The following is a 26138-nucleotide window of genomic DNA, read 5'->3' on the forward strand; positions in this document are numbered from 1 at the left end:
AAAGACACACACATACACACATTGATATATACATACATATATTCATAAGTATGTATGTATGTACATCATCATCATCATCATCATCATCATCGTTTAACGTCCGCTTTCCATGCTAGCATGGGTTGGACGATTTGACTGAGGACTGGTGAAACCGGATGGCAACACCAGGCTCCAGTCTGATTTGGCAGAGTTTCTACAGCTGGATGCCCTTCCTAACGCCAACCACTCAGAGAGTGTAGTGGGTGCTTTTACGTGTCACCCGCACGAAAACGGCCACGCTCGAAATGGTGTCTTTTATGTGCCACCCGCACAAGCCAGTCCAGGGGCACTGGCAACGATCTCGCTCGAAAATCCTACAGGAGCCAGTCAGGCGGTACTGGCAACGGCCAATATAAAATAATGAAGATGGCTATACACAATATAATTCAACTGTCACTGATTTTGACTGACAGTGCAGAGTAGCACCTACGTTGCTAGAAATGAGAGTAAAAAAACCCTTAGCTGCAAGGAAGCACAGTTCCATACACTTGCACCATCAGTCACTATTAGTGACAATTAAATTACACACATATATATATATATATATACACGCAAACATACACACACATACATACATACATATATATATATGTGTGTGTGTGTGTGTGTGTGTGTGTGTGTGTATATATATATATATATATATTACCTTTTACTTGTTTCAATCATTTGACTGCAATCATGCTGAGACACCTCCATGAAGAATTTTTAGTCAAATGACTCAACCCCAGTATGTATTATTTGTAAAAGTAATGTGATTATTGTTGTTAAGTTGCCATGGTTCAGCTCTCATTGAACAGTCTTGTGGTATTCAGATATTTAATCAAACCACAGTCGATACGATCTGTTGATGTGAACAGATAAATACCATGCCGTATCACATGTATTGATATGCATTGACAAACTGTAATGAGATGCAACGTGACTGTTTGGAGATAGTAGAGGAGTTGGTGGAGGATTAATGTGAGCAGGAACAATAGCAGATACAAAGAAGATTGAAAGAAATCAATTGTAATAAACCATTCATTGTCACCACCACGACCACCACCACCATCACTATTTAACGTCCACATTCAATGTCGGCATGGATTGGACTATTTGATGGGATAGGATAGGCCCAAGGACTGTATTGTGATATGATAGGCCCAAGAACTCCAGTGTCTGCTTTGGCATAGTTTCTACAGCTTGATGCCCTTCCTAACACCAACCACGTTACAACATGGATGCCTTTTTTTTTTAAGCCACCAGTACTAGTGAGTTCACTATACAGATTGCAGGACCACAAGCCCCAAGTAGGGAAGGGAGAACTTTATGCTTAGAGAATAAGGGGTACTGTACAAGAGTAAAAAGGCTGGAGTAAAACAGGTTTCTTGTTGTAGAGGAGCAACATGGCTACTAACATTTAAGAGTAGCATGTACTAGGTGCTTTTTTGACATGCTACCTGCACTAGTGAGGTCACTATGCAGCTTGCAAGACTACATAGGTCACTATGTAGTCTTGCAAGCTGCATAAAGTTCTCCCTTCTCACTTGGGGAGAGAGAACTTTATTCTTGGAGAATAAGGAGTAGAGAAAAAAGGCTGGAGCAGATCGGGCTTCTTGCAGTAGAGGAGCAACATGGCTACTCACATCTTAAAAGAGATGGGAATTGAAGTTTGAAAGTGAAAGAAGTGGTGATAATAAAGTTCTAGTTATTTGATATATATAAATACTTCGTGGCTGTAAATAGATGTGAAAGACCTATAGACAACAATGCTGTAGCATGATATATTATGATAAACATCTGGTTGGTTTATATGTAAACAACATAAAGATGAAGAATTATGTACATTATTTGCATTATTTACAATTGATGGATATTTGTCCTCATCTTGTTTGTTGTTAACACGTTTCGGCTGATATACCTCCCAGCCATCATCAGGTGTCTTGGGGAAATTTCGAACCTGGGTTCTCATTCCTAAGGTATTTTTCAATGTTATCATTATTATTATTGTTCAGGTCACTGCCTGGAATCAAACTCGGAATCTTGGGCTTAGTAGCCTGCACTCTTAACCACTACACCATATGCCCGTGGGCATATGGTGTAGTGCAGGCATATGGCGTAGTGGTTAAGAGCGCGGGCTACTAAGCCCAAGATTCCGAGTTCGATTCTAGGTAGTGACCTGAACAATAATAATGATAATAATAATAATGATAACATTGAAAAATACCTTAGGAATGAGAACCCAGGTTCGAAATTTCCCCAAGACACCTGATGAAGGCTGGGAGGTATATCAGCCGAAACGTGTTAACAACAAACAAGATGAGGACAAATATCCGTCAATTGTAAATAATGAACATTTACACAGTCAGCAGAATCATCTAGATTCTCAACCAAGGTCCATATGGCCCTTGGGGTTTCATATAAAATTTTGTTGTTAAAATTTATCTGCAATAAGTTAGTTATACTTCTACAATACACAAAATATTTAAACATGTTTTCAAATACAATTCCTAATAATATTTAATCATAAAAATATATTATAATTTTTAAATGTTGAATGGCTATGAGGATCTAGTAAAGTAAAAAAAGTAATGGGGTCCATAGGGAAAAAATGGGTGAGAAATACTGATCTAGAACATCCACATAAGTAGAATGACTTAGCATCAAACCAGATCAAATCGTGATTGACAAAATTTTACAAGACTTTCCTAGAATATTTGGGCATTGATTGCAGTGCCATAATAAACAGCGACCACTATTTAGCATTGGTCTGAGTCACTGATTGGCTAGAAGAATTGCTGATGTTGATTTGGTGATGGTGCCAGTTTAATTTTTAGATGAATGACATGGTACACAACTTTAGAAAGTAATGATGGAGGTTCATCAACTGTTGACACCAGTTGATCAGAGGAATTCAATAAAACAGGATGGCTGATCTGAAAATGGCTGATCTAAGCTGCTGCTGGGTTTTGGTGTTGTCATAGAAGTTGCTGCTGTTATTAATAAAATAAAATGATTGGTCAAGAAAAGTGCTAATTTGGCACAGAACCTAATGGCTGTTGGTCGGGGGTTGCAATCAGCTATTGATAAAACACTTTAGTTTCTTTCTTTTTTAATCATGCTCTGGGTTTGGCAGCCTAGTAAGGCAACCTAGATTAGAACATAATCTTTGAGAATAAATCCTCTCTAACTGCGAGTCTGTAAAGAGGCTAAGACTAAGGAAGCTAACTCAATAGTAAGTCAAGTCTGTAGAGAACTCAGGGCTCATAAATCCTATTCATTTGAAAGAGAGTAACAAAAAAGCAACACAGTTGTGTCTGAGCTCTCCTCACCCCAGCCATGAGCATGAAAATGTTCATTAGTTTTATGTTTATTTTTGTAGGTTAATATGGTCTACATAGAAACCCATTTTTAAAGCATTTTTTTTTACAACTAGATGCTCTTCCTTCCAGTTATTCACTCTTATCCATTTTTGTCTTTTCAATTAAGAGAATAATTAAAGAATAAATAATCCCCTCCCTTGCAACAAAGAAACCCCATTATTTGATGATTTTTCTTTCAGAAGATATGGTAAATAATTCTCATGGCTCATCCTTATTAAAATTCTTCAACGGAAGTTTAATCTTTCTGCATCTAGCAAAGTGTTAATTGTTGACTCACTAAGTAAGAATACAGAATTACATCTTGAGAGAGAGAGAGAGGAAGAGAGGAAGAAGGAGAGAGAAAATAAGAAAGAAAAAAAGAAAGAAAGAATATTGTTTAAAAATTTAGCAATTAGCAATCACCATCTGCATTGACAAGAGATGAGAAGACTGCCAAAATGGTGACCCAACCCTGTAAATGTAAGAATTTCTGACGGTACCTCTAGGAGAAAGAAAACTGAAGTTAGGAAATATGAAATATTGTAATAAATGAGCCTGAACAGGCAATGAGATGGAACAGTACACTTTGATCACTGATGCAAAAAAATATTGTTCTCAATTTCTTCTTCTTCCTCACCACCACCACCACCATCTTCATCATCAGCTGATGAAGAAAAGCAGCTGCTGCCTTTTAACATGCAATCATAGGAGGTGGATAGCTCTTCAGTAGTATGGCTTATTGCACGAGCTTCCTGAGATCAGACCTCATCATATCTTCTTCCTAGGTCTTTTATCCCACCATCACCACTACCACTTCCACTAACACCATCACCACCGCTGCCAACTCCACACCCCCAACTTAAGAGATAACAGGTAAAGTTGATTTTGCCAATCAAGATAATAATAATGGGAGAGAGGGCTACTCAAATACATTGACCCCCAATACTTGACAGGTACTTTATTTTATCAACCTTGAAGGGATGAATGGCAAAACTGACCAAGACAGAATTTGAACTCGCAATGTAAAAAGTCCAAAGAAATTCCACTAAGTGATTTTTATTTCAATTGCATAACTGATTCTGCCAGCTTACAACAATGATGTTGATAATTTTCATTATTCTTATTGAAGACCCCTTTCTGTCATAACTGACCATGGGATTGCACCTACAAAGTTCCCCCCTGAGGCACAAGTCCAGGCAAGGTCATTTATAGAAAACCAGCAGTCACCCATGCATACCAGCCTCCTCTCTCCATGCCACCAGTGTTATCCAAGAGAGAGGACATCACAACTCATTGCTACAGCTGATTGAACTGGAGCAATGTGAAATAAAGTGTCTTGCTCAAGAACACAACACGGAGCCCAGTCCAGGAATCAAACTCACTACCTTATGATTGTGAGCCCAATGCCCTAACCACTGAGCCACACACCTTCACTTTTACTATTATTATCATTATTATTATTACTACTACTACTACTACTATTATTATTATTAATAATTTTTATTACCATTAGCCACAAGGGCTTGGATTGTTTCTGACTTAGACAAAAGGTTAATGATTTTGAAGGGAGTGGGTTAATCAATTTTATCAACCCCAAAAGTATGAAATATTAAGTTGACTACAGTAGGATTTGAACTCAGAAAGTAGACTGCTGAAACAAATACTGCAAGGCTTTTTGCCCTCCACTATAATAATTGTGTGAATCTGTTGCCCAAAAAGTATGACAGAAGAAGTTTCCTTGAGTAAAATATGAACTAAAAAAAAGTTGTAGGTATTGTGCCTGACATAGGTACAAGGTCTAAAATTTATCTTCCCAGAAAGGATGAAAGGTAAGGTTGACATCAGAATGATTTGAACTCAGAATGCATTTTGTCTGGCATGCTAATGATTCTACCAACTCAACACCTTACCCAAAGACATAAAGTTGGTTTCAAATTTTGGCACAAGGCCAGAAATTTCGTGGGGTTGGGGTTAGTCATTTACATCAACCTCAGTGCTCAACTGGTACTTATTTTATTGACCCTGAAGAGATGAAAGGCAAAGTTGACCTCAGCAGAATTTGAACTCAAAACATAAAGATATGAAATTCCACTAAGCGTTTTGTTCGGCATGCTAATAATTCTTATTCCTTTATTGCCCACAAGGGGCTAAACATAGAGGGGACAAACAAGGACAGACAAAGAGATTAAGTCGATTACATCAACCCCAGTGCATAACTGGTATTTAATTTATCGACCCTGAAAGGATGAAAGGCAAAGTCAACCTTGGCGGAATTTTAACTCAGAGCATAAAGACAGATGAAATACCACTAAGCGTTTCACCTGGCATGCTAACATTTCTGCCAGCTTGCCATCTTGGTTAGAACTAATATTGCAAAGCATTTTTTTGTCGTAGAATACTCTATCATGTTCTACCAACCAACTGCTTTATATTGTTTCTAACACAGGCATGAGGTCTGAAAGTTGGTGGGGCAGGGGTCAGTTAATTAAACAGACCTCAGTAAAAGAATTCTACCTTATTTTATTGACTCTGAAGGGGTGGAAGGCAAAGCTGACTTTGGTTAACTTTGAATTTGGAACATGAAGAACCATAACTACTTATACCGTATCATAATTCCATAAATACTGTAAAGTAATTTGTCCAGGTGCAGGCATGGCTGTGTGGTAAGAAACTTGTTTCCTAACCACATTGTTCTGGTTTCAGTCCCATTCCATAGCACCTTGGGCAAGTGTCTCCTATTATAGCCTTCGGCTAACCAAAGCCTTGTGAGTGGATTTGGTAGATAGAAACTGAAAGAAGCAAGTTGTATACTTATGTATATGCGTGCGTGTGTGTGTGTGTGTGTGTCTTTGTGTCTGTGTTTGTGCTTCACCAGTGTTGGTGTGCTTACATCCCTGTAAATTAGCGATTTGATGAAAGAGACTGATAGGCTTTAAAAAAAATTAAGTACAGGGTCAATTCGTTTGACTAAATTCCTCAAGGCAGTGCCCCAGCATGGCCACAGTCTAGTGACTAAAACATGTAAAAGATAAAAGATAACAGAACCCTTTAATGATTCTGCCAGGTTACACATTTAGTTGGGGAAGGGATGTGATTGATTTAATCTAATACAGTACTCAGAATGGTACTTTATCAATCCAGAAAGATTGAAAGACAACGGGGTTCAAATTCCGACTGTAAAGAGCTGTAAATAAATACCACAAGGTATTTGGGCCCTTATTTGATAATTTGTGTCATAATAATAATAATACTAACGGTTTCAAATTTGGCACAAGACCTGCAATATTTTTGATCCCACTACTTAACTGGTACTGTAGTCTAATGATCGTGAAAAGATGAAAGGCAAAATTGATCTAGGCAATTTTGAACACAGAATATAAAGAGCCAAAAGAAATGCTGCTAAGTATTTTCTTCAATGTGCTGACAATTTAGCCAGCTTATTGCCTTAATTTTTACCATAATAATCCTTTCTACTATAGCCACAAGGCCTGAAATTTTGGAGGCAGAAGCTAGTCAATTACATCAACTCATATTCAACTGGTATTTATTTCATTGACCCAGAAAGGCTTGTTCTTCCAGGTGCCAGTGCCACTTAAAAAGCACTTGTGCTGGTCCTGTGTTAACATACACATTCTGGTGCTGCTTAAACGTACCCTTACTACTCTGATCCTTCCTACTATAGGCACAAGGCCTGAAATTTGTGGGGAGGGGGCCAGTTGATTAGATCAATCCTAGTTTGCAACTGGTACTTAATTTATTGACCCCCAAAAGGATGAAAGGCAAAGTTGACCTTGGCAGAATTTAAACTCAGAATGTAGCTGCAGCCAAAATATCGCTAAGCATTTTACCCAGCATGCTAATGATTCTGCCAGCTTGCCACCTTAATAATAATAATAATCTTTTCTACAATAGGCACCAGGCCTGAAGTTTGGGGGAAGGGGAGGCCAGTTGATTAGATCACCCTCAGTATGCAACTGGTACTTAATTTATCAACCCCAAGAAGATGAAAGACAAAGTCGACCTCGTTGGAATCTGAACTCAGGACAAAGCAGCAGACGAAATACAGCTAAGCATTTCACCCAGTTTGCTAACGATTCTGCCAGCTTGCTACCTTAATTACTACCATAATAATGGCTTCAAATTTTGGCACAAGGCCAGCAATTTTTGGGGGGTGGGTGGAGGGTTAAGTCAATTACATCAACCCCAATGTTCAACTGATACTTCTTTTATCAACCCCAAAGGGATGAAGCACAAAGTCGACCTCAGCAGAATTTGAACACAGAATGCAAGGATGGACAAAATGCCACTAAACATTTTACCTGGCATGCTAACAATTCAGCTAGCTCACCATCTTAATTACTACTAATGATTGCTAAAAGAAACCCACAAATCCATAAAACCTTTTTGATGATGAAGGGATAAGGTATAAGCAATCAAATTAATCTCAGTATATTATAAGTACTTTATTGTATTGAGCTTGGAAGGATGAAATGCAATGATGGCCCCAGAGGTATTTGGATTTTGAATGTGAATAGACATAATTAACCCTTAAACAACAGAAAAGAGTTGCATGAATATGTGTGCCAAACAGGAGAAAGAAAATATTTTTAAAATTTCTTTTTCTTAGGAGTAATTTTTATACTTATTTTCATTTTAAATAAGTACAAAAATTATAATAATTATTAAACTCATGAACAATAAAATTTACAATCTCATTATCAAAAAGTGCTTTAAACATTCACTTTCTTTTACTTCCAGTGCGAACATAAAATCATGAGATTCCGACATTGTTTTTGCTTAGGCACATTACACAAAGTAAGCGTGTGAGCATCAATCGTTGATGGCCATATCTATCTAAAATGTTTGAAGCATCTCTCAGTGATGCGTACTTCTCTCTAATGAAACATAAATTGATGATGTCTTCAGTTTATGAGATAAATGCCACAAATAACTTTGTGCACTCTTTCAATATTTCTACCACCCACTACCTTTTGTTCTACCAATTCTACCATCCATTAACTACCTTTTTGTTTCCTTACCAACTCTACCATCATTTTATCCCCCTTTTCTATCTAGTTTGCCATTTGCTATCCACACTAAAACAAGTAATTAAATCTCACTTAAATCACTCCATCATGGTTCAACAGACAGTCACACTCCTCCCGCTTCATCCACTGAACCTTTCAAAATCAATCGTGGTGCGATGGTTGAGGGATTAGTCTTGGCAGTGGATATGATTTGAACTGAGAACTCCAAGAGCCAGAACAAATACTATCAAGCACTCTATTTGATGTCCTAGCATCTCTGCCAAATTCTCCAGATAAAAAACTGTGGGAAGGACATATCAGAAAAAAATGCATTATTAGATGTACAATGTATTTGAAAGAAACAAATAGAAACAAGACTGTCATGGCTGGGATGCCTTTTAATCATAGGTGCCTTTGATCAGAACTGAGCTTGAATTAAATAAGAACAAGAATGGTTTCTAACACTGGAACAAGCAACCAGATTCATAGGGAAAGATTGAAGTTGGTCAATCATATCTCTACCTTGTACAAACATACACACACACACACTGCACGCACACACATACACAAACACGCAAGACCACAACACCACTCAGTGTATTACTGGTATACTTCACTAAAAACTGCTTACTGGGCTTCATTTAATGTGGAAGCATTATGTAGTGTTTCCTTCTGCTGTTGGACTTCTTCAAGAGATTGCTGCAGACTATTAACCCGAGAAATAAGCTCCTTTTCTCTCTGTTCGGCATCTCTGCATTTTTTCAATTCCAATTCCAATCTTAGGATCTTATCTTCAAGTGCTTTAATTTCTCTGTGAATGAGATAGCTTACTCCACAGTAATGACACACTGTTTCATTCACTTCCATCTTCTGAATGCTCTCTGGCAGTGGATGCTGGGGTGAGTACCTTTCCAAACGGTACTCCATTCTGTAAAAGATTAAACCAAAAAAAAGTTTTTAAAAATCATGTTTATCATAACATTTCTTTAAAATTTAGATATTTCTTTCAATGTCTAGTGTTTTACTTAAATGTTAAGCAAGTGAGATAGAGCTGGGGCGAGGTGGGGGTGAGATGGTATATTTGTAGTAGCAGCAGCAGCAGTTGTTGTTGTTTATAGATCAACTGAGTTTTGTATAATTACAACAACATTTTGTTTCTAACATAGCAGGATCTAAATTGAACAAAATCTGGTTGTTATTTCTAGCAGATCAAGCAACTATATAGAGTAGGGGTGTTAAACATATAGCTTTCACACTGGATCCTGCCTGTAGCCATGCTTAGTTCAGCTCCCAGCTCAATTTCATAAAAACAAAATTATCATTTTTTTAAAGAATAAAAAGTTTTGAATGGTACAACAATGCACTATAATACAAAAAATGGACTATATACCTGCTGTAATTTAGTTATCCATAGTCCAATATTTCGGAATTACAATTCCTTCTTCAGATATTCTTAGATGGAGTGTCTGCTATAAACTTATAACAGCAACTCCATCTAAGAATATCTGAAGAAGGAATTGTATTCCGAAATATCATCGGACTGTGGATGACTAAATTACAACAGGTATATAGTCCATTTTTTGTATTATAGTGCATTGTTGTACCATTCAAAACTTTTCATTCTTTACAAACAATACACAAGGCTTCAAGCGAACTACAATATTCTCCTATCATTTTTTTTATCTATTAACACTTGCCTCATTGCAAAGATGGAGATCTTGTTCTTGTTTGTTTCTGGACTACTTGGCTTTGTAGGTGAGAGTCTTTGCAGTGTTATGCAAGCTGTCCACTCTGATTGGTTGGAAAGCAAAGTTGACTTTGTCAGACTTTGAACTGAGAACACAGAGAATCAAGGGAAATACCATGAGACATTCAATTCAACAATGCCTCAGTCTTAAACTCTTTAGCATTTAAACCAGCTGCATCTGGCCCAACTATTCTACATGTTTTGTGTTCAAGCTTATCAGATCAGGCTTCTCACACTTCCTCTCACAATGTCATTCTAAAAGTAAGTAATCACATCATCAAAATCTCAAAGCTTGAGATAATGTCTGTTTAATTCAAAACAATGTGAATAAATAAGTATTAGATTTGACAGAATAATCTGAAATGCTAAAGGGTTAATAAGCTGGATTATGGAAATCAAAGTGTCCTGTCTTATAGACACAGCATAACACCAGTGACAAAAAACAAAGCACGACTGTGTTTCCTTATACATACAGATGATCTTAAATTTACAAGGATGAGAAATGAGATTTAGTGATTTTCATGCCTTTACCAAAAACATAAACAACAAAAACCTATAATGTATGGTGTCGATATAGCAGTTAGACTAGGTTTAAGACCTAACTCAGCTACAAACTAACTTCTTACTTTATGGCATTTACAACACTTGTTTCTAATCATAGACATTAGACTAGCAATTTTGAATGAATGGAGCTTAGTTGGTACCATGACCCAAAGAACTTGGCTGGTATTTTATTTTATCGACCCCAAAAGGATGAAAGACAAAGCTGATTTCAAACAGAATTTAAACAATGAATTTTCTGATGCTCTACCGATTCAGCTAGCTTAGCACCAACATCATTAAAACATCAAACATAGTGGTGTTGGTGGTATTAATATTGTTGTTGTTGTGTTGGTGTGTGGAGGTTGTTGGTGGTGGTGATGTTGACGGTAGCTGCAGTAGTTGTAATGGAAGTTAGGCTTTGTGTTATTGATAGTATTTGTGTTGTTGTTGTTGTTGTTGGTGGTGGTGGTGCTGTTGGTGATGTCGGTGGCATTGGTATCAGTGGATTCTTCATTAGGTTCAATGATGAGCCTTCACTTATTCAACCAATTGTATTCCTACTTGTGAAATTAAAAAAAGTGTGGATGGTTGAGTATTCCACTGACTTGGGCATCCTTAACGAAAATCTCAGGATGAATTAAAGTGACATAAGTACAATAAGTACCAAGGAAAAGAAGTGGGAGAGAGGGGTGGAAGGGGGAGTGAAGGAGGAGTGTGGAAGGGGGAAGTGAAGCGGAGGGGAGGAAAGGGGGAAGTGAAGCGGAGGGGAGGAAAGGGGGAAGGGAGGAGGGGGAGAGCGGTGAAAGAAAAAAGGATGGTCCTCAGTGTTGGACTGGTACTCTATCAACCGCTAATGTACGACAAAGCTGTGAAATTCGAAACGATGAAAGCCAAACCAAATACTGCAAGATATTTTCCATTCGGCACTTCAACGATTTTGTCGAAAAGTAACAGATTGACGAAAAAAACGAAAAATACAATGGAGCACCTTACAATAATCTATATTCATCTATCTATATTTTCTGTAATCAAATCCTTTCAGAATCGATAAAATAGGTACCAGTAATACGCTGGTAGTAATATCGCTTGTACAACTTTGCTTATAAGAAAAAGTAAATAAAAAAAAAGCAGTACAAAAAAAAAAAAAGAAACAACCTCAATAAGATATTGACAACAACATCAACGTTAAGAACAATAGCTGTAACCATATTAACAATAGTAATAACATATCGAGTAATAATAATTATTATTTCATCTTTAATACTAACAACAACAACAACAATAATAATAATAATAATCATAATAATAATAATAATAATAAAGTAATATATGAAACAAAACTAATAATAACAAATAGAAAACGATTATTGATAATCGAAGCTGCGAATTACAGACCTGAAAACCAAGTATATGTACACATTAAATTGTAATTGTCAGCGATACATGACCGGTTTCATTGTCCCATAAAAGTTACACAGTGGAACAACACAGGACATCGATATTCGATTAATCAAGCTAAAGTGGATGGTGTTACTGGAGTTGTTGTTGCTGCTGCTGTTGTTGTTGTTGTTGTTACCGGCAAGGTGTTCATGTTGAAACCAATGACAACAAATAAAGCGCCATCTAGATTGCAGTTGTTACTATTACTCTATTGTAAAGTGGACGCAACTCTGTAACATAACGATTTTACTATAGTTACTCAAATTGACATAAAATAGTTCTCTTCAATCATTTTGACTTCTTGTCGATCTGAATATTAAATAAAAAAAAAATTAGGAGCGCACTTCATACGGACGCTTTAAAACAAATGTGGTTTAATGCTAGAAATTAGAGAAAGGATTTGAAATTATGGTTTTATTAATCACGCTTGTGTATAACAAATATGAATAACATGTTTATCAAGTTAGTTAAATATTGATTTCCAAGTTTAGCACAAGGCCAGCAATTTCGGGGGTGGGAGTAAGTCGACTACATTGACTTCATTTGCTCAACTGCTACTCATTTTTATTGATTCCGAAAGGATGAAAGGCAAAGTCGACCTTGGCGGAATTTGAACTCAGAACATAAAGACGGACGAAATACCACTAAGTATTTCGTCCAGTGTTCTATCGTTTCTGCCAGCTTGCTACCTTAAGATGGTTGAATATTAAGATAGATTTTCTAAAGTTTTAAATTATATTTTTTTAAATGTATGACCCACCAAGTTGCCCCCCCCCCAATGGCACCCCAGTACAAATCAATGACGATGCATGTCAGTCACCTCTTCCATTACACGGTATGATAGGGAGTTGATAGGGTATGAATAAATGAAAAGTCTATATCTCGTGTTGTGTTCCCAACTGAGGCATTTAACTATTTCATGTGCAAAAAAAAAAAAAAAAAAGAGAGAAAGAACATGTAAGGAAAAGAAATCTGGTTGAAACGTTAACGTTTGTTTAATGCTGTCAGGAAAGAAAATTGCTCTGTTTCGGGTGCTCGTCCTTCTTCACAGAGAGAGAAGGAAGGAAGGAAGGAAGGAAGGAACAGAGGGAGGAACAGGGAGAGGAGGGAAGGAAGGAGGAAGGAAGGAAGGAAGGAAGTGAGGGAAGAAGGAAGGAAGGAAGGAAGGAAGGATGGATGAATGGATGGGAGGAAGGAAGGAAGGAAGGAAGGAAGGAACAGGGAGGGGGAAGGAAGGAGGAAAGAAGGAAGGAAGGATGGATGGATGGAAGTGAGGGAGGAAGGAAGGAAGGAACAGAGGGAGGGGAGGGAAGGATGGAAGTGAGGGAGGAAGGAAGGAAGGAAGGATGGATGGAAGTGAAGGAGGAAGGAAGGAAGGAAGGATGGAAGTGAGGGAGGAAGGAAGGAAGGAAGGAAGGATGGATGGAAGTGAAGGAGGAAGGAAGGAAGGAAGGAAGGATGGATGGAAGTGAAGGAAGAAGGAAGGACGGAAGGAAGGAAGGATGGATGGATGGATGGAAGTGAGGGAGGAAGGAAGGAAGGAAGGAAGGAAGGAAGGATGGATGGAAGTGAGGGAGGAAGGAAGGAAGGAAGGAAGGATGGATGGAAGTGAAGGAGGAAGGAAGGAAGGAAGGAAGGATGGATGGAAGTGAAGGAAGAAGGAAGGAAGGAAGGAAGGAAGGATGGATGGATGGATGGAAGTGAGGGAGGAAGGAAGGAAGGAAGGATGGATGGAAGTGAGGGAGGAAGGATGGATGGATGGGAGGGAGGGAGGGAAGAAGGAAGGGAGGAGGAGAGGAGGGAGGAGGAGAGGAGGGAGGAGGAGAGGAGGGAGGAGGAGAGGAGGGAGGAGGAGAGGAGGGAGGAGGAGAGGAGGGAGGAGGAGAGGAGGGAGGAGGAGAGGAGGGAGGAGGAGAGGAGGGAGGAGGAGAGGAGGGAGGGAGGAACAGGGAGGAAGGGATGGAGGGAGAAAAAGATGAGGGAAGGAACGGGGAGGGAGAGGGAGGCAGGCAGGCAGGAAGGAAGGAAGGAAGGAAGGAAGGAAGGAAGGAAAGGAGGGAGAAAGAGGAAATAGTGCCTCAATGCATCACTGAACATTACTAGCTTCCTTTTTTTTTTCTGCTTTACTATTTAATTGATAATGACTCTGCTTGGTTGCCAGTGGAAGAATTTCATTTATTTATTTATTTGTTTATTTATCTATTTATTTTTACTAATGCCTGCCAAATCCAGCTTCCTTAATTTACAGAATTTTGAATACAGGAAAGAAATGAAAGGTAAAAAAAAAAAAAATAGTCACCAGAGTCTTTGTGAGTGGATCTGGTAGACGAACACTGAAAGAAGCCCCTTATATTAATATGACAAGCTGGCAGAATCATTAAAACACGAGACAAAATGCTTAGCAGCATTTCATCCATGTTCTGGGTTCAAATTCCACCGAGGTCGACTTTACGTTTCATTCTTTCGGGGTTCGATGAAATAAGTACCAGCCAAGTGCTGGGGTCAATTCAATCAACTTGACCCTTTCGACAAAACTACTGGCCTTGTGCCAAGATTTGAAACCAATATATATATATATATATATATATATATACAAATTGGGACAAGAACACAAAACATCCACACAGTGATTGCTCCAATCTGGCCAGCCCCGAGGAAGAACTAAGCTAAGAGCATTAAGATTCCTTGGAAGAGAGCTGCGATTGTATACGAAAACAAGGATGGAAAAAAACGGAGAAATGTTACACAAATACAAATAACAGGACATAACAACAGATGTCTTTCGACTAAGGACATGTGAGTGTACATGTGTGTGTGTGTTTATTTCTGTTTGTCTTCAACACCACCTCTACCACCACTACTGCCACTTGACATGCAGCATTGGTTTATTTATATTCCTGTAACCTAGCAGTTCAGCAAAAGAGACCAATAGAATAAGTACCAGGTTTAATGAAAAAATAAGTCCTGGGGTTGATTTGTTCAATTAAAAATTCTTCAAGGTGGTGCCCCAGCATGGCCACAGTCTAATAACTGAAACAAGTAAAAGAATAGAAGGGTACTATTTCTTTTACTTTGTTTCAGTCATTAGACTGTAGCCATGCTGGGGCACCACCTTGAAGAATTTTTAGTCAAATGAATTGACCCCGCCACAGTTTATTTTTTTGTTAAACCTGATACTTATTGTATCAGTATCTTTCACCAAACCACTAAGTTATGGGGAAATATGCACACCAAGACTGGTTGTCAAGCAATGGTGGGGGTCAAACACATACACAAAGACACACACACAGATAGATATATACATACATACATATATACGACAGGCTTCTTTCAGTTTCCATCTACCAAATCCACTCACAAGGATTTGGTTAGACTGAGGCTATATTGGAAGGCACTTGTCTAAGATACCACGTTGTAGGACTGAACCACAGACCATGTGGTTGGAGAGCAAACTTCTTACCACATTATGTTTTAATATTTTTTATTGTCATTTTGCTGTTTTGTACATCTGTGCTACAGTTTGCCGGTGGCCAAAATATTGTTATAACAAGAATAGTTGGTTACACTAATAATCGTTAGAATGTTTATAGACTTAGAGGTGTAAGAAGTAGAATATCTGAATGTGTTGTCTTTGACAGTTGTACAGTCTACCAACGAGCTTAGTTCAAAATGATTTCTGTGCCAAGTTATTTACTTTTGTATTTGAAGAAACTAATGGCTGCAGCTCTAAGCTGAAACTATAAAAAAAAAAAAAAAGAACATTCTTACAAAGGCAGTGAGCTGGCTGGAACATTAGCATGCCGCACGAAATGCTTAGCGTTATTTTGTCTATAAAAGGAAGGTGTGGCTGGAGAAGAGATGTCTGTCAGAGTGTACGTTCCAAAAGAGATGGAAGCATGATGCACGAGTGTTGTGTGTGAAAGGAACCGTGTGAATAGATGGAAAAAAAGAACAAAAAAAGGTACCAGCGATAGATCGGGGCTTGGGGGGTCGGAGTGTGGTCTGATCATCGCTTCATTTGTATTGTCCCTGTATTGTTAATTTCATTCGATTTTTTATATATTTTATTTAATTTTAAAAGTCATATTTTATGTAAAATCATACCGATTTACTGAGCTCATCAGTTGTTCTGTCCATTTCTATGTTTAGCCCCTAATGGGCAATAAAGAAATTGGTATTTTGTCTGTCTTTACGTTCTGAGTTCAAATTCCGCCAAGGTCGACTTTGCCTTTCATTCTTTCAGGGTCAATAAATTAAGTACCAGTTGCATACTGAAATCAATCTAATTAACTGGTTCCCTCCCAATAAATTTTGGGCTTTGTGCCTAGAATAGAAAAGAATCATTAGTATGCTGGACGAAATGCTTAACGGTATTTCGCCTGTCGCTATGTTCTGAGTTCAAATTCTGCCAGGATCAACTTTACCTTTCATTCTTTTAAGGTCATTGAAATAAGTACCAATGAAACACTGGGGTTGATGTAATTGACTAGTCCTCTCCCGCAAATTTCAGGCCTTGTGCCTATTGGGGAAAGGATTATTAAACATTCTTACATTTTAGAATAAATTTAGCAGTTATCAAGTTTTGTATTTTTCAATTTGTCTGTAAAACACGGTTTTGAAGATCAAAGTTGGTAAATTATTTTTGGAATGGGGAATGGCAGTGTGCAAGACGTCTGCCTTAATCAGAGTACAAAACTGTCTGGCATCAGCCCAACTTATGGCTTTTTAAAGAAACAAACCAAATTAGCAACATCTTTCCCTTAGATGTAGAAATCTGTTTACCAATGTCACACTATCAGAAAGAATAAATAAATAATACACACACACATATATATTTATTTTATTTACTCTAAATTTTAGAGTGTGCTTCTTTTTATGATATATGATCCACTGCAGTGTCTCTTTACTGGCACGTTAGAAAATTATTCGAGTGAGGTCGTTGCCAGTGCCACTGGACTGGCTCCTGTGCAGGTGGCACTTAAAAAACACTGGCTGTCTTGCTGGTAGCATGTAAAAGCACCCACTACAGTCTCAGAGTGGTTGGCGTTAGAAAGGGCATCCAGCTGTAGAAATTCTGCCAAATCAGATTGGAGCCTGGTGCAGCCATTCGGTTCACCAGTCCTCAGTGAAATCGTCCAACTCATGCTAGCATGGAAAGCAGACATTAAACGATGATGATGATGATGGCTATATATCATCATTGCTATCATTTAATGTCCGTCTTCCATGCTGGTATGGGTTGGCTGGTTTGACAGGAGGTGGCCAGGTAGCAGACTGCACCAGACTTCTGTGTCTTTTTTGGCATGGTTTCTATGACTGGATGCCCTTCCTAAAACTAACTGCCCCACAGAGTGGATTGAGTGCTTGTTATGTGGCACCAGCACAGGCAAGGACAATTTGGGCGTGGTTTTTACAGTTGGATGTCCTTCCAAATGCCAACCACCACACAGTGTGGACAGGATTCTTTTTATGTGACGCTAGCGCTGGCAGGGTCACCAAGTAACTTGCAAGACAAGGACCCTTTGAGAGGGGAGGATGCATGGGAGGAGGTGATCTTGTGTCAGTTGAAAGGTTAGAGAGTGACAGAGAGACAAAGTGACAGAAACAGGTGACTTGCTGTAGAGGAGGTACATGGTTACCCAGCCAGGGAGGGAGAGGGAGAGAGAGACAAAGAGAGAGATAGGGAGAGAGAGTTAACAAGAATGAGGACAGAAACAGGTGTGCTGCTGTAAAGGAAATACATGGTTACCCAGCCAGAGGGAAGAGCAAAAGAAGGAGAGAGAGAAAGAGAGAGAGGGAGAGAGAAAGAGAGAGAGGGAGAAAGAAAGAGAGAGAGGGAGAGAGAAAGAGAGAGAGGGAGAGAGAAAGAGAGGGAAGACAGCAAGAGTGCAAGCGAGAACAGGAGGGAGATGGTGGCGACGTGCCAAGGTATGCTCACAAGGAACAGGGATCAGAACATAGATGTCATGGTTGAGTAATGGAAGAGAGAGATAAATGGTGGCAAAAGTGCCAGGGCGTACCCTTGAGGTTCAAGGTCATAATACAAGTGGCAGCTTATTGCCAAGAAAGGTATGAGTAAGGAGTGGGGGTGGGAAATGCAGTGACTGGTGAGACTCCTGGGTATATAGAGAGAGTGAGGATAGCAATGATACAGTGAGGACAGGCTGTGAGGACAGGATCGGGGAGTGGGAGATAATCATAGTGTATGAAGAGGAAATGTGAAGAAGAGAAGAGACGCGGTTTGGGAGAAGAGATGTAATTTGGTTTGTTGGGGTAGGGTGTGTGAAAGTTTTAAAGTTTTATCCTCATCATCATCATCATCATCATCATCATCATCATCATCACTATTTAATGTCTGTTTTCCATGCTGGCATGGGTTGGACGGTTTGACTGAAAACTAGTAGGCTGGGAAGCTGCACCAAGTTCCAATTGGATTTAACATGATTTCTACAGCTGGATACCCTTTGTAACACTAACCATTGTAATGGGTGCTTTATATGTGCCACTGGCACAGGTGCCAGTTACATAACACCAGCATGGCCCATGATTACAATATCACTTGGCTTGACAGGTCTTCTCAAGCACACTATACCCCTAAGGCCTCGGTCACTTGTCACTGTCTCCACAAGGTCCAACATTTGAAAGGTGCTTTTTCTGTGCCACCAACACAGGTGCCAGTTATGTGACACTGGCATCAGCCATGACTATGATTTCACTTAGCTTGACAGATCTTCCCAAGCATGACATATCAGCAAAGGTCTCGGTCACTTGTCATTGCCCTTATGAGGCCCAACATTTAAAGATCATGCTTCACCACTTCATCTCATGTCTTCCTGGGTTTCATCATTATCATTTAAATGTCCATGTTTCCATGCTCACTTGGGTCAGACAGAATTTATCAAAGCAAATTTTCTATGGTCAGATGCCCTTCCTGATGCTAACCCTTGCTTGTCTCTTAGCAAGCTAATATTTCCCCAATGCCAGACATGTTCTTGCTGAATATTGGGACAATCATTTACAAACTCTCATGTGATGTCAAGACAAGTAGACACACACACACACACACACACACACACACACACACACACATACAAACAAACATTCATATATATATATATATATATATATATATATATGGTGCATATAGGGGGTTGTATTCCAAGCTGTGTCTTTGTGAAGCACATCTGCATATTATAGTATTTATTTTTTAATCATTAGCTGAAGAATTATTATAAGATTTAACACGTTTTTTTTCTACGTATATACCTTTGTAATTCCTATACTGTAAAGAAACACAAGGGACGTGGAATTAAAAATATACCAAAATTTTCCAGTCTTCTATTTTCACATATATGTATATATCATCATGTTCCGTTTTAATCCTGGCATGGGATGGATGGCTTGGCAGGAACTGGCAATGCTGAGGGCCACACCAGGTTCCATAGTCTATTTTGGCCTGTTTGGGCTGGATGCCCTTCCTAATGCCATCCACTTTACAGAGTGTGCTGGGTGCTTTTTATGTGGCACCAGCACCAGTGCTTTCTATATCGCACCTCACTAGTCCATTTTTACATGGCACTAACACCAGTGCTTTTTACGTGGCACTCTGGTTTTAAGATATCAGTTCTGTTTCGGTGAGTGGATCTTCTTCAGTACTGCAATGTGCCACATATCGTGGTCCTCTGACATCTCCTTTGTTAGACTCAGCGTTTTCAGATTGACCTTTAGTACTTTATCCCGTGTCTTCCTGCTTCTACAACATCCCTCCACATTTAAATAATCAGCACTCTTTCTTTTTGCAACTGTTTTCATCCATCTGCATCACATGACCAAACTAGCACAGTCTCTTGCACACTGCATATAACTCCTCTTTTGCTTAACTTTTTTCTCAATACACTTGTACTCTGTTACACGTGTACACTGACATTGCACATCCAATGGAGCATACTAACTTCATTCCCCTCCAGTCTTCACATATCCTCTGCATTCAGGGCCCACATTTCTCTATCGTGTGCAAGAAAAAGTGTCAGTCTCTCATTGTAGAAGAAACATGTTGAAGAAGTAGAAGACATGGGGTGAGATGGTGAAATGTTACCTTTAGATGTTGAGTCTCACAGAGGTGATGACAAGTGATTGAATCTTCAGGTAAATTACTATGCTTGAGAAGACATGTCAAGCTAAGTGAAATGTGGTCATAGCCAGTGCTGGTGATGCATGAAAGACACCTGTGCCAGTGACACGTAAAAGGCACCTGTGCTGATGACATGAAAAAAGTAGCCAGTACACTCTATGGAGTGGTTGGCATTAAGGACATCTGGCCATATAAACCAAACCAAAACAAACTGGAGCCTGGTGCAGCTCTCTGGCTTACTACCTCCAGTCAAACTGTCAAACCCATGCCAGCATGGAAAACAGGCATTAAATAATGATGATGATGATGATAGGCTTCTTTCAGTTTCCATCTACCAAATCCACTCATGAGGCTTTTGTCAGCCCATGGCCATAGTAGAAGACACTTGCTTAATGTGCCATGCAGTAAGACTGAACCCAGATCCATGTGGTTAGGAAGCAAACTTCTTACCGCACAGCTAATCATGCCTGAGGTATGTATGCATTTTTTATCTATTTATTTATAGTTGGCCAAGAAGTTTTCTTGTGGCAAAACAAACACAGTCACTTATACATTAGGTGATAGAGCAGGTATATTATTATTTACATAATATTATAGTCTCATGATAGCCAACTAAAGTTGTTACTGAACAGTTTCATTCCACATATGGAAAGGCAAATTTAGCAATCATCAGACATGGCTGAATGGAATAGTATGACTTGGGCTTTTTCCAACTGGAAGCCTGAAAACACAACTTCCAGTTTATAGGTCTTGAAGTTGTAAAAAGCTGGAACAAAATTCATGGATGACAGAATACAGCCAAAGGTAATAGACAAACAGAATAAAAATAACAAGACTAATCCACGCCAGCAAGGAAAATGAACTTTAAATGATGATGATGGGCTTCTTTCAGTTTCCATCTACCAAATCTACTCATGAGGCTTTTGTCTGCCCAAGGCTATAGTAGAAAACACTTGCTTAATGTGCCATTCAGTTGGACTGAACCCAGAACCATGTGGTTAGGAAGCAAATTTCCTACCACACAGCCAACCATACCTGAGGCATGTGTGTGTGTGTGTGTGTGTGTGTGTGTGTGTGTGTGTGTGTGTGTGTGTGTGTGATAGACTAATAGAATAAAGATAACAAGACTAGCTCCTATGTCCATCAAGATGGATCCTTTTGGTTTAGTCACATTTAACCTGTGACTTGTGTGCTACCATTCAGGTGGCAAAAGGCCCCACCCCAGTTTTATGTGATATTTGATTGTCGGGTGAAAATGGAGTAAAGATGAAGTTAGAGATAGAGACATGGGGGATAGGTAAGGTACCAGGATGGGAGGGTGATAAAGAGGATTTTATTTTTCAAAACCATGAGTAGTTGTGTATATGTGTGTATTTGTATAAATGTGTATATATAAGAGCTGAGTGTGGAGGAGAAAATATTTACTTCTCATTTGTAGTGAGGAAAGCAGCAATGGGGGAAGGGCCAATTTATACATAGAGTGTACCAATCTTGCTGGTTAAAATATATTTGCATACATGAGAGCAGCAGGAATAAACTTCATTTTTAAAGTTCAGGTGCCTCTCTCTGCATGGAAGAACACCTAAACTTCAATATGATTCTTAAACATGACTCTTGTTTTCTCTGTTAAACAGAATCTGCATCCCCTACTCCTTTTGAGTCAGGATCTGCATTTTCCTAGCAGTTTCCTCTAATGTTATATTGTGCAGCATTTTCTTTCAATACTTATGTTTTGTCAATGTTGTAACGTTACATCTCTGCTGGGTATTAAATGAAGATTTGTGGTTTTTAACCTGGTTTTGAAGGGGCTTTATATTGTGCTAACATATTTCTGTAGATTTATTGTTCCACTGGGATCCTTCAAGATTATCTCTGCCTCACATACAATCTTTGACTGTTTGAAAAATCCTTAAGCTTAAACACTCACCTTTCCCATATTGGTTTACATCTCTGAGTCTTTCTAGCTCTAATTCTGAAGTTAACGAACTGCTTAGTAACCTATGTTAGGTTGTACCTTTTTGACTCAGGAAAGACTTCACATTCACAAGCATCTGCCTATCCACCTAACTTTTTTTTTCTGGTGGGAATGTTGTCAATCTGGCTTGTATCTCCACCAGATTGATTGATGATTAGGTACCCGGTTGCTTTGCTATAGTTAGTGTTGCGGATCAACAAATCATTTGCTTTACAAAGCTCTAGCTGTTTTGTTTCCTCCTAATTTCTAGAACCAAAGCCATAAATGTCTATGAGTACCTTGTAATCCATTGGAGTACTACCCAGCATTTCTGCTGAAGTTCCTAGCTACAATAAGTCCAATGTCAAGGAAAAAGGACCTAATAAACTTGGTCCTTCTGATCAGCCCAGTATATTTATAAAAAAAGGTAAGGGGTAAAGACCCCCTTCAGTCATGAATGCCCATGGGTCTGCACCTAGAAAGTTCCCCTCCAAGGCACAAGTTCAGGCAAGGTTGTGTTATGAAGGTGTCAAGCTGGCAGAATCATGAGCATGCTGGGCGAAATGCTTAGCAGTATTTCGTCTGCCGTTACGTTCTGAGTTCAAATTCCACCAAGGTTGACTTTGCCTTTCATCCTTTCAGGGTCGATTAAATAAGTACTAGTTGTGCACTGGGGTCGATGTAATCGACTTAATCCCTTTATCTGTCCTTGTTTGTCTCCTCTATGTTTAGCACCTTGTGGGCAATAAAGAAATAAAAAGGTTGTGGAAGACCAGCAGTCACCCATGCATACCAGCCTCCCCTCTCCATGCCATTGTATGTATATAGGGAAAGGGTAAAGACCCCTTTTGATTATAAATGACCATGGGTTTGCACCTAGAATGTTCCCCTCTGAGGCAAAGTCTGGGCAAGGTTGTTTATGGAAGACCAGCAGTCACCTATGCATACCAGCCTCCCCTCTCCATTCCACTGATGTTATCCAAGGGAAAGGGGCACCAGTGATGTCACAAGTCATTTCTACTGCTGAAATGTGAAATAAAGTGTATTGCTCAAGAACACAACAAACAGCCCAGTCTGGGAATTGAACTCACTACCTCATGATTGTGAGCCCAGTGCTCTAACCAGTGAGCCATGTACCTTTATATATGTATAAATACATATCATGATTACATTATCCAAGACTAGTTTATGCTTAACAATCGTATCACACAGCCTGAAAACTGCTATCACTTTATCAACCCATTTCTCTGCCAAAAGTATACCCATACAATACAATCAATCACTACTGCCCACCCAGGTGAATTTGTATCTACTTTCCCATGAGTGGTAGGGATGAGGTTCCTCTCCATTGTGCCTTTTTATATATGTATGCATGTGTGTGTATGTATGTTATCAATCAGTTTCATTTCTGTATTTCTTGTCCATAGAGAAAGAGCCGGACTCTAACATAGATGCAAGGCTCCATCATTGGAACTTTTATCAACATCATCTAGGTATTTGTGCATATGTGTGTGTGTGCAGTATTTGGTGTTAGTGTATGCGCAGATTTGTATGTTTGTTTTATGGATGCGTTTTTATGTATATATTTTCATGTCTAGATGCATGCATATGTATTTATGTGTTAAATTTTTGGAAAGTTTTACATATCTTTACAGTTCCATTGATGGCTTGAATCTGTAGTCTTCTAATCAGCCTTTTTCTTTCAGGTTTTGAGAACCCTAATTTTTCCAGGTTTTTGTTGAGGCAGTTCGTTACATATCCCAATGCCCCAACAATCACGGGTATGAATCTGAACTTGTAGTCTGGGTGGAGTATCTGCAAATTTCTCAGTAGCTCGGCGTAGTTGTTCTCTTTTTCTCTAATCTTTAGCGTGATGTTGACATCCGCAGGACAGCTGATTTCTACTACTGTACACAGTTTCTCTTCTCTGTCCCAGATTACTATATCCGGTCTATTATGTCTGCACTTTATTGAGGTTTTTATTGGGACATTCCACCAATACTCTTTCATATTGTGAGTGGTAATGGCCTCTACCTCATTATGGGTTTTCAACTCCTTAGCCCCGGGGTTATCCTGTCGGCAGATTTCGTTGTACAATGTCTTGGTCACAACATCATGTCTCATAGGTAGGTAATACCGTGATGACATTTTGGGACAGCTGCTAATGATGTGGGTGATATCTTCGATACTGATTCCACAGAGTCTGCATCGATTATTACATTGTGGCGCTTTCCCTGCCTCTTTGTCCCGTTTGTTAATTAGGAATTTGGTTGCTATTTCTTGTTCTTGAATAGCAAAGGCATACCCTTCAAAGTGAGAGCTGGTGACTCGATTGTTTGTCCACGATAGACTGCTCTGGTTGTCAATGTTGTTATCACCCTGGAGCTTTCTGTTAACGTATCCATGCATGGTCTTCTGCTGGAATGCATTCATCCTCTCCTCTGATGTCATGTTACGGTAGAGTCTTGCAATTTCTTTGGGTAAGAGTTCAGGGTTGTCGAATAAGGAATGCTTGTCAAGTAGTTGCCTTCCCAATCTCATGAGGTATGTATGTATGTATGTATGTATGTATGTATGTATGTATGTGTATATGTATGTGTGTATATGTGTGTATGTGTGAGTGGGGGGTTGTGTGTATGTATGTATGTGTGTGTATGTGTGCTTATTTGCATGTACTCTTGTCTTGATATCAAATTTTAGGCCCAATGCTTATAGTAGAAAGAATCATCATCATCATCATCATCATCATTATTATTATTATTATTGCTCAGTAGTTTTATTTTTATAACATGCTTTCACTTCACTACTGAGCGCAGCTCTGTGTGCCTTGGGTATGTGCTGTGGTTTGCTGTGATGCTCTTATGGTTACTGTATTGAAAGTGTTTTGCGTAGGATGTGTGCAGTGCCCAGTAGTGCAATTTTCTGTATGTTATATATATTTGTAAGTCCTGGTGTTTTTGTTATGTATTTGTCTGAATATTATTATACCTAAGGCACCTACTATGATATGAATTGTTTCTGTTTTTAGATTCCACATTCGAGTTACCTCTATTTCCAGGTCTTTGTATTTTGAAAGTTTTTCCATTTCTTTTAGGGAAACGTTGTCATCTGCTGGTAGTGATACATCAATTAGAAAGCATTTTTTTTCTTCATGATCTTTGACAACTATATCTGGTCTATTGGCCTTAATTTCTCTATCTGCGTGTATTGGCATATCCCAGAGTATGGTTGCTTTCTCGTTTTCTGTGACCTTTTTTGGCGTGTGTTTATACCATCTTTTTTCTGTTGTTATTCCATAGTGTTGGCATAGCTTCCAGTGTATATAGGTCCCAGCTCTGTCATGTCTGTGAATATATTCCTTCTTAGCCAGGACTGGGCAGCCAGAGATAATATGATTTATTGTTTCTTGTCCATCTCCACATATTCTACAGTTACTTGTTATGTTTCTTTTCATTATATGTTTTTGGTAATTTCTGGTGGGGAGGCTTTGGTCTTGTGCAGCAATTAAAAATCCTTCAGTCTCTGCTTTGAGTCCTGAGCTTCTCCACCATTGGTGGGATTTTTCTCTGTCTATTTCTTTTGCATTTAGTTTAGCCCAGTATTTACCATGTAGGGGCTTTTCTTGCCATCGTTTTATCATGGTCCGTTGCTGTTCTAGTTTTAGTTTGGATTTCATTTGTTTTATAGCTTTTGTTGTTTCTTCTTCTCGTATTTGTTAGGTAGTATGATTTCTTGTTTGTATTTGTCAGCTTCCTTAAATACTGAATACAGTTTTTTGTTTTGCTCATGCTTCTGGAGTAGGTATTTTTGCAGTCCTATGGTGGTTATTTTATAATAGTTTTCCAGCTGTATAAGACCCCTGCTACCTTCTGTGCTTTGTATATATATAGTCTTTCTATGTCAGTTTTTGGGTGGT

At 38.9% G+C, this 26138-nt stretch overlaps 1 protein-coding gene across 1 annotated transcript in view; it reads right to left on the bottom strand.

Annotated features, from left to right (window-relative positions):
• LOC106867814 (uncharacterized) overlaps nucleotides 1–12315 on the bottom strand; it is a 48861-nt gene extending 36546 nt beyond the window's left edge. Inside the window, exons 1-2 of the mRNA XM_014912837.3 lie at nucleotides 12093–12315; nucleotides 9039–9335 (exon numbers count right to left, since the gene is read on the bottom strand). Coding sequence (XP_014768323.1) covers nucleotides 9039–9334 — 296 coding nt within the window. The 5' untranslated portion in view covers nucleotide 9335; nucleotides 12093–12315. The remainder of the gene's footprint in view (nucleotides 1–9038; nucleotides 9336–12092) is intronic.
• Nucleotides 12316–26138: the final 13823 nt, after the last annotated feature.

This window comes from Octopus bimaculoides, chromosome Z (genome assembly GCF_046866305.1).
Source record: "Octopus bimaculoides isolate indiv1 chromosome Z, ASM4686630v1, whole genome shotgun sequence".
NCBI classification, from domain to species: Eukaryota; Metazoa; Mollusca; class Cephalopoda; order Octopoda; family Octopodidae; genus Octopus; species Octopus bimaculoides.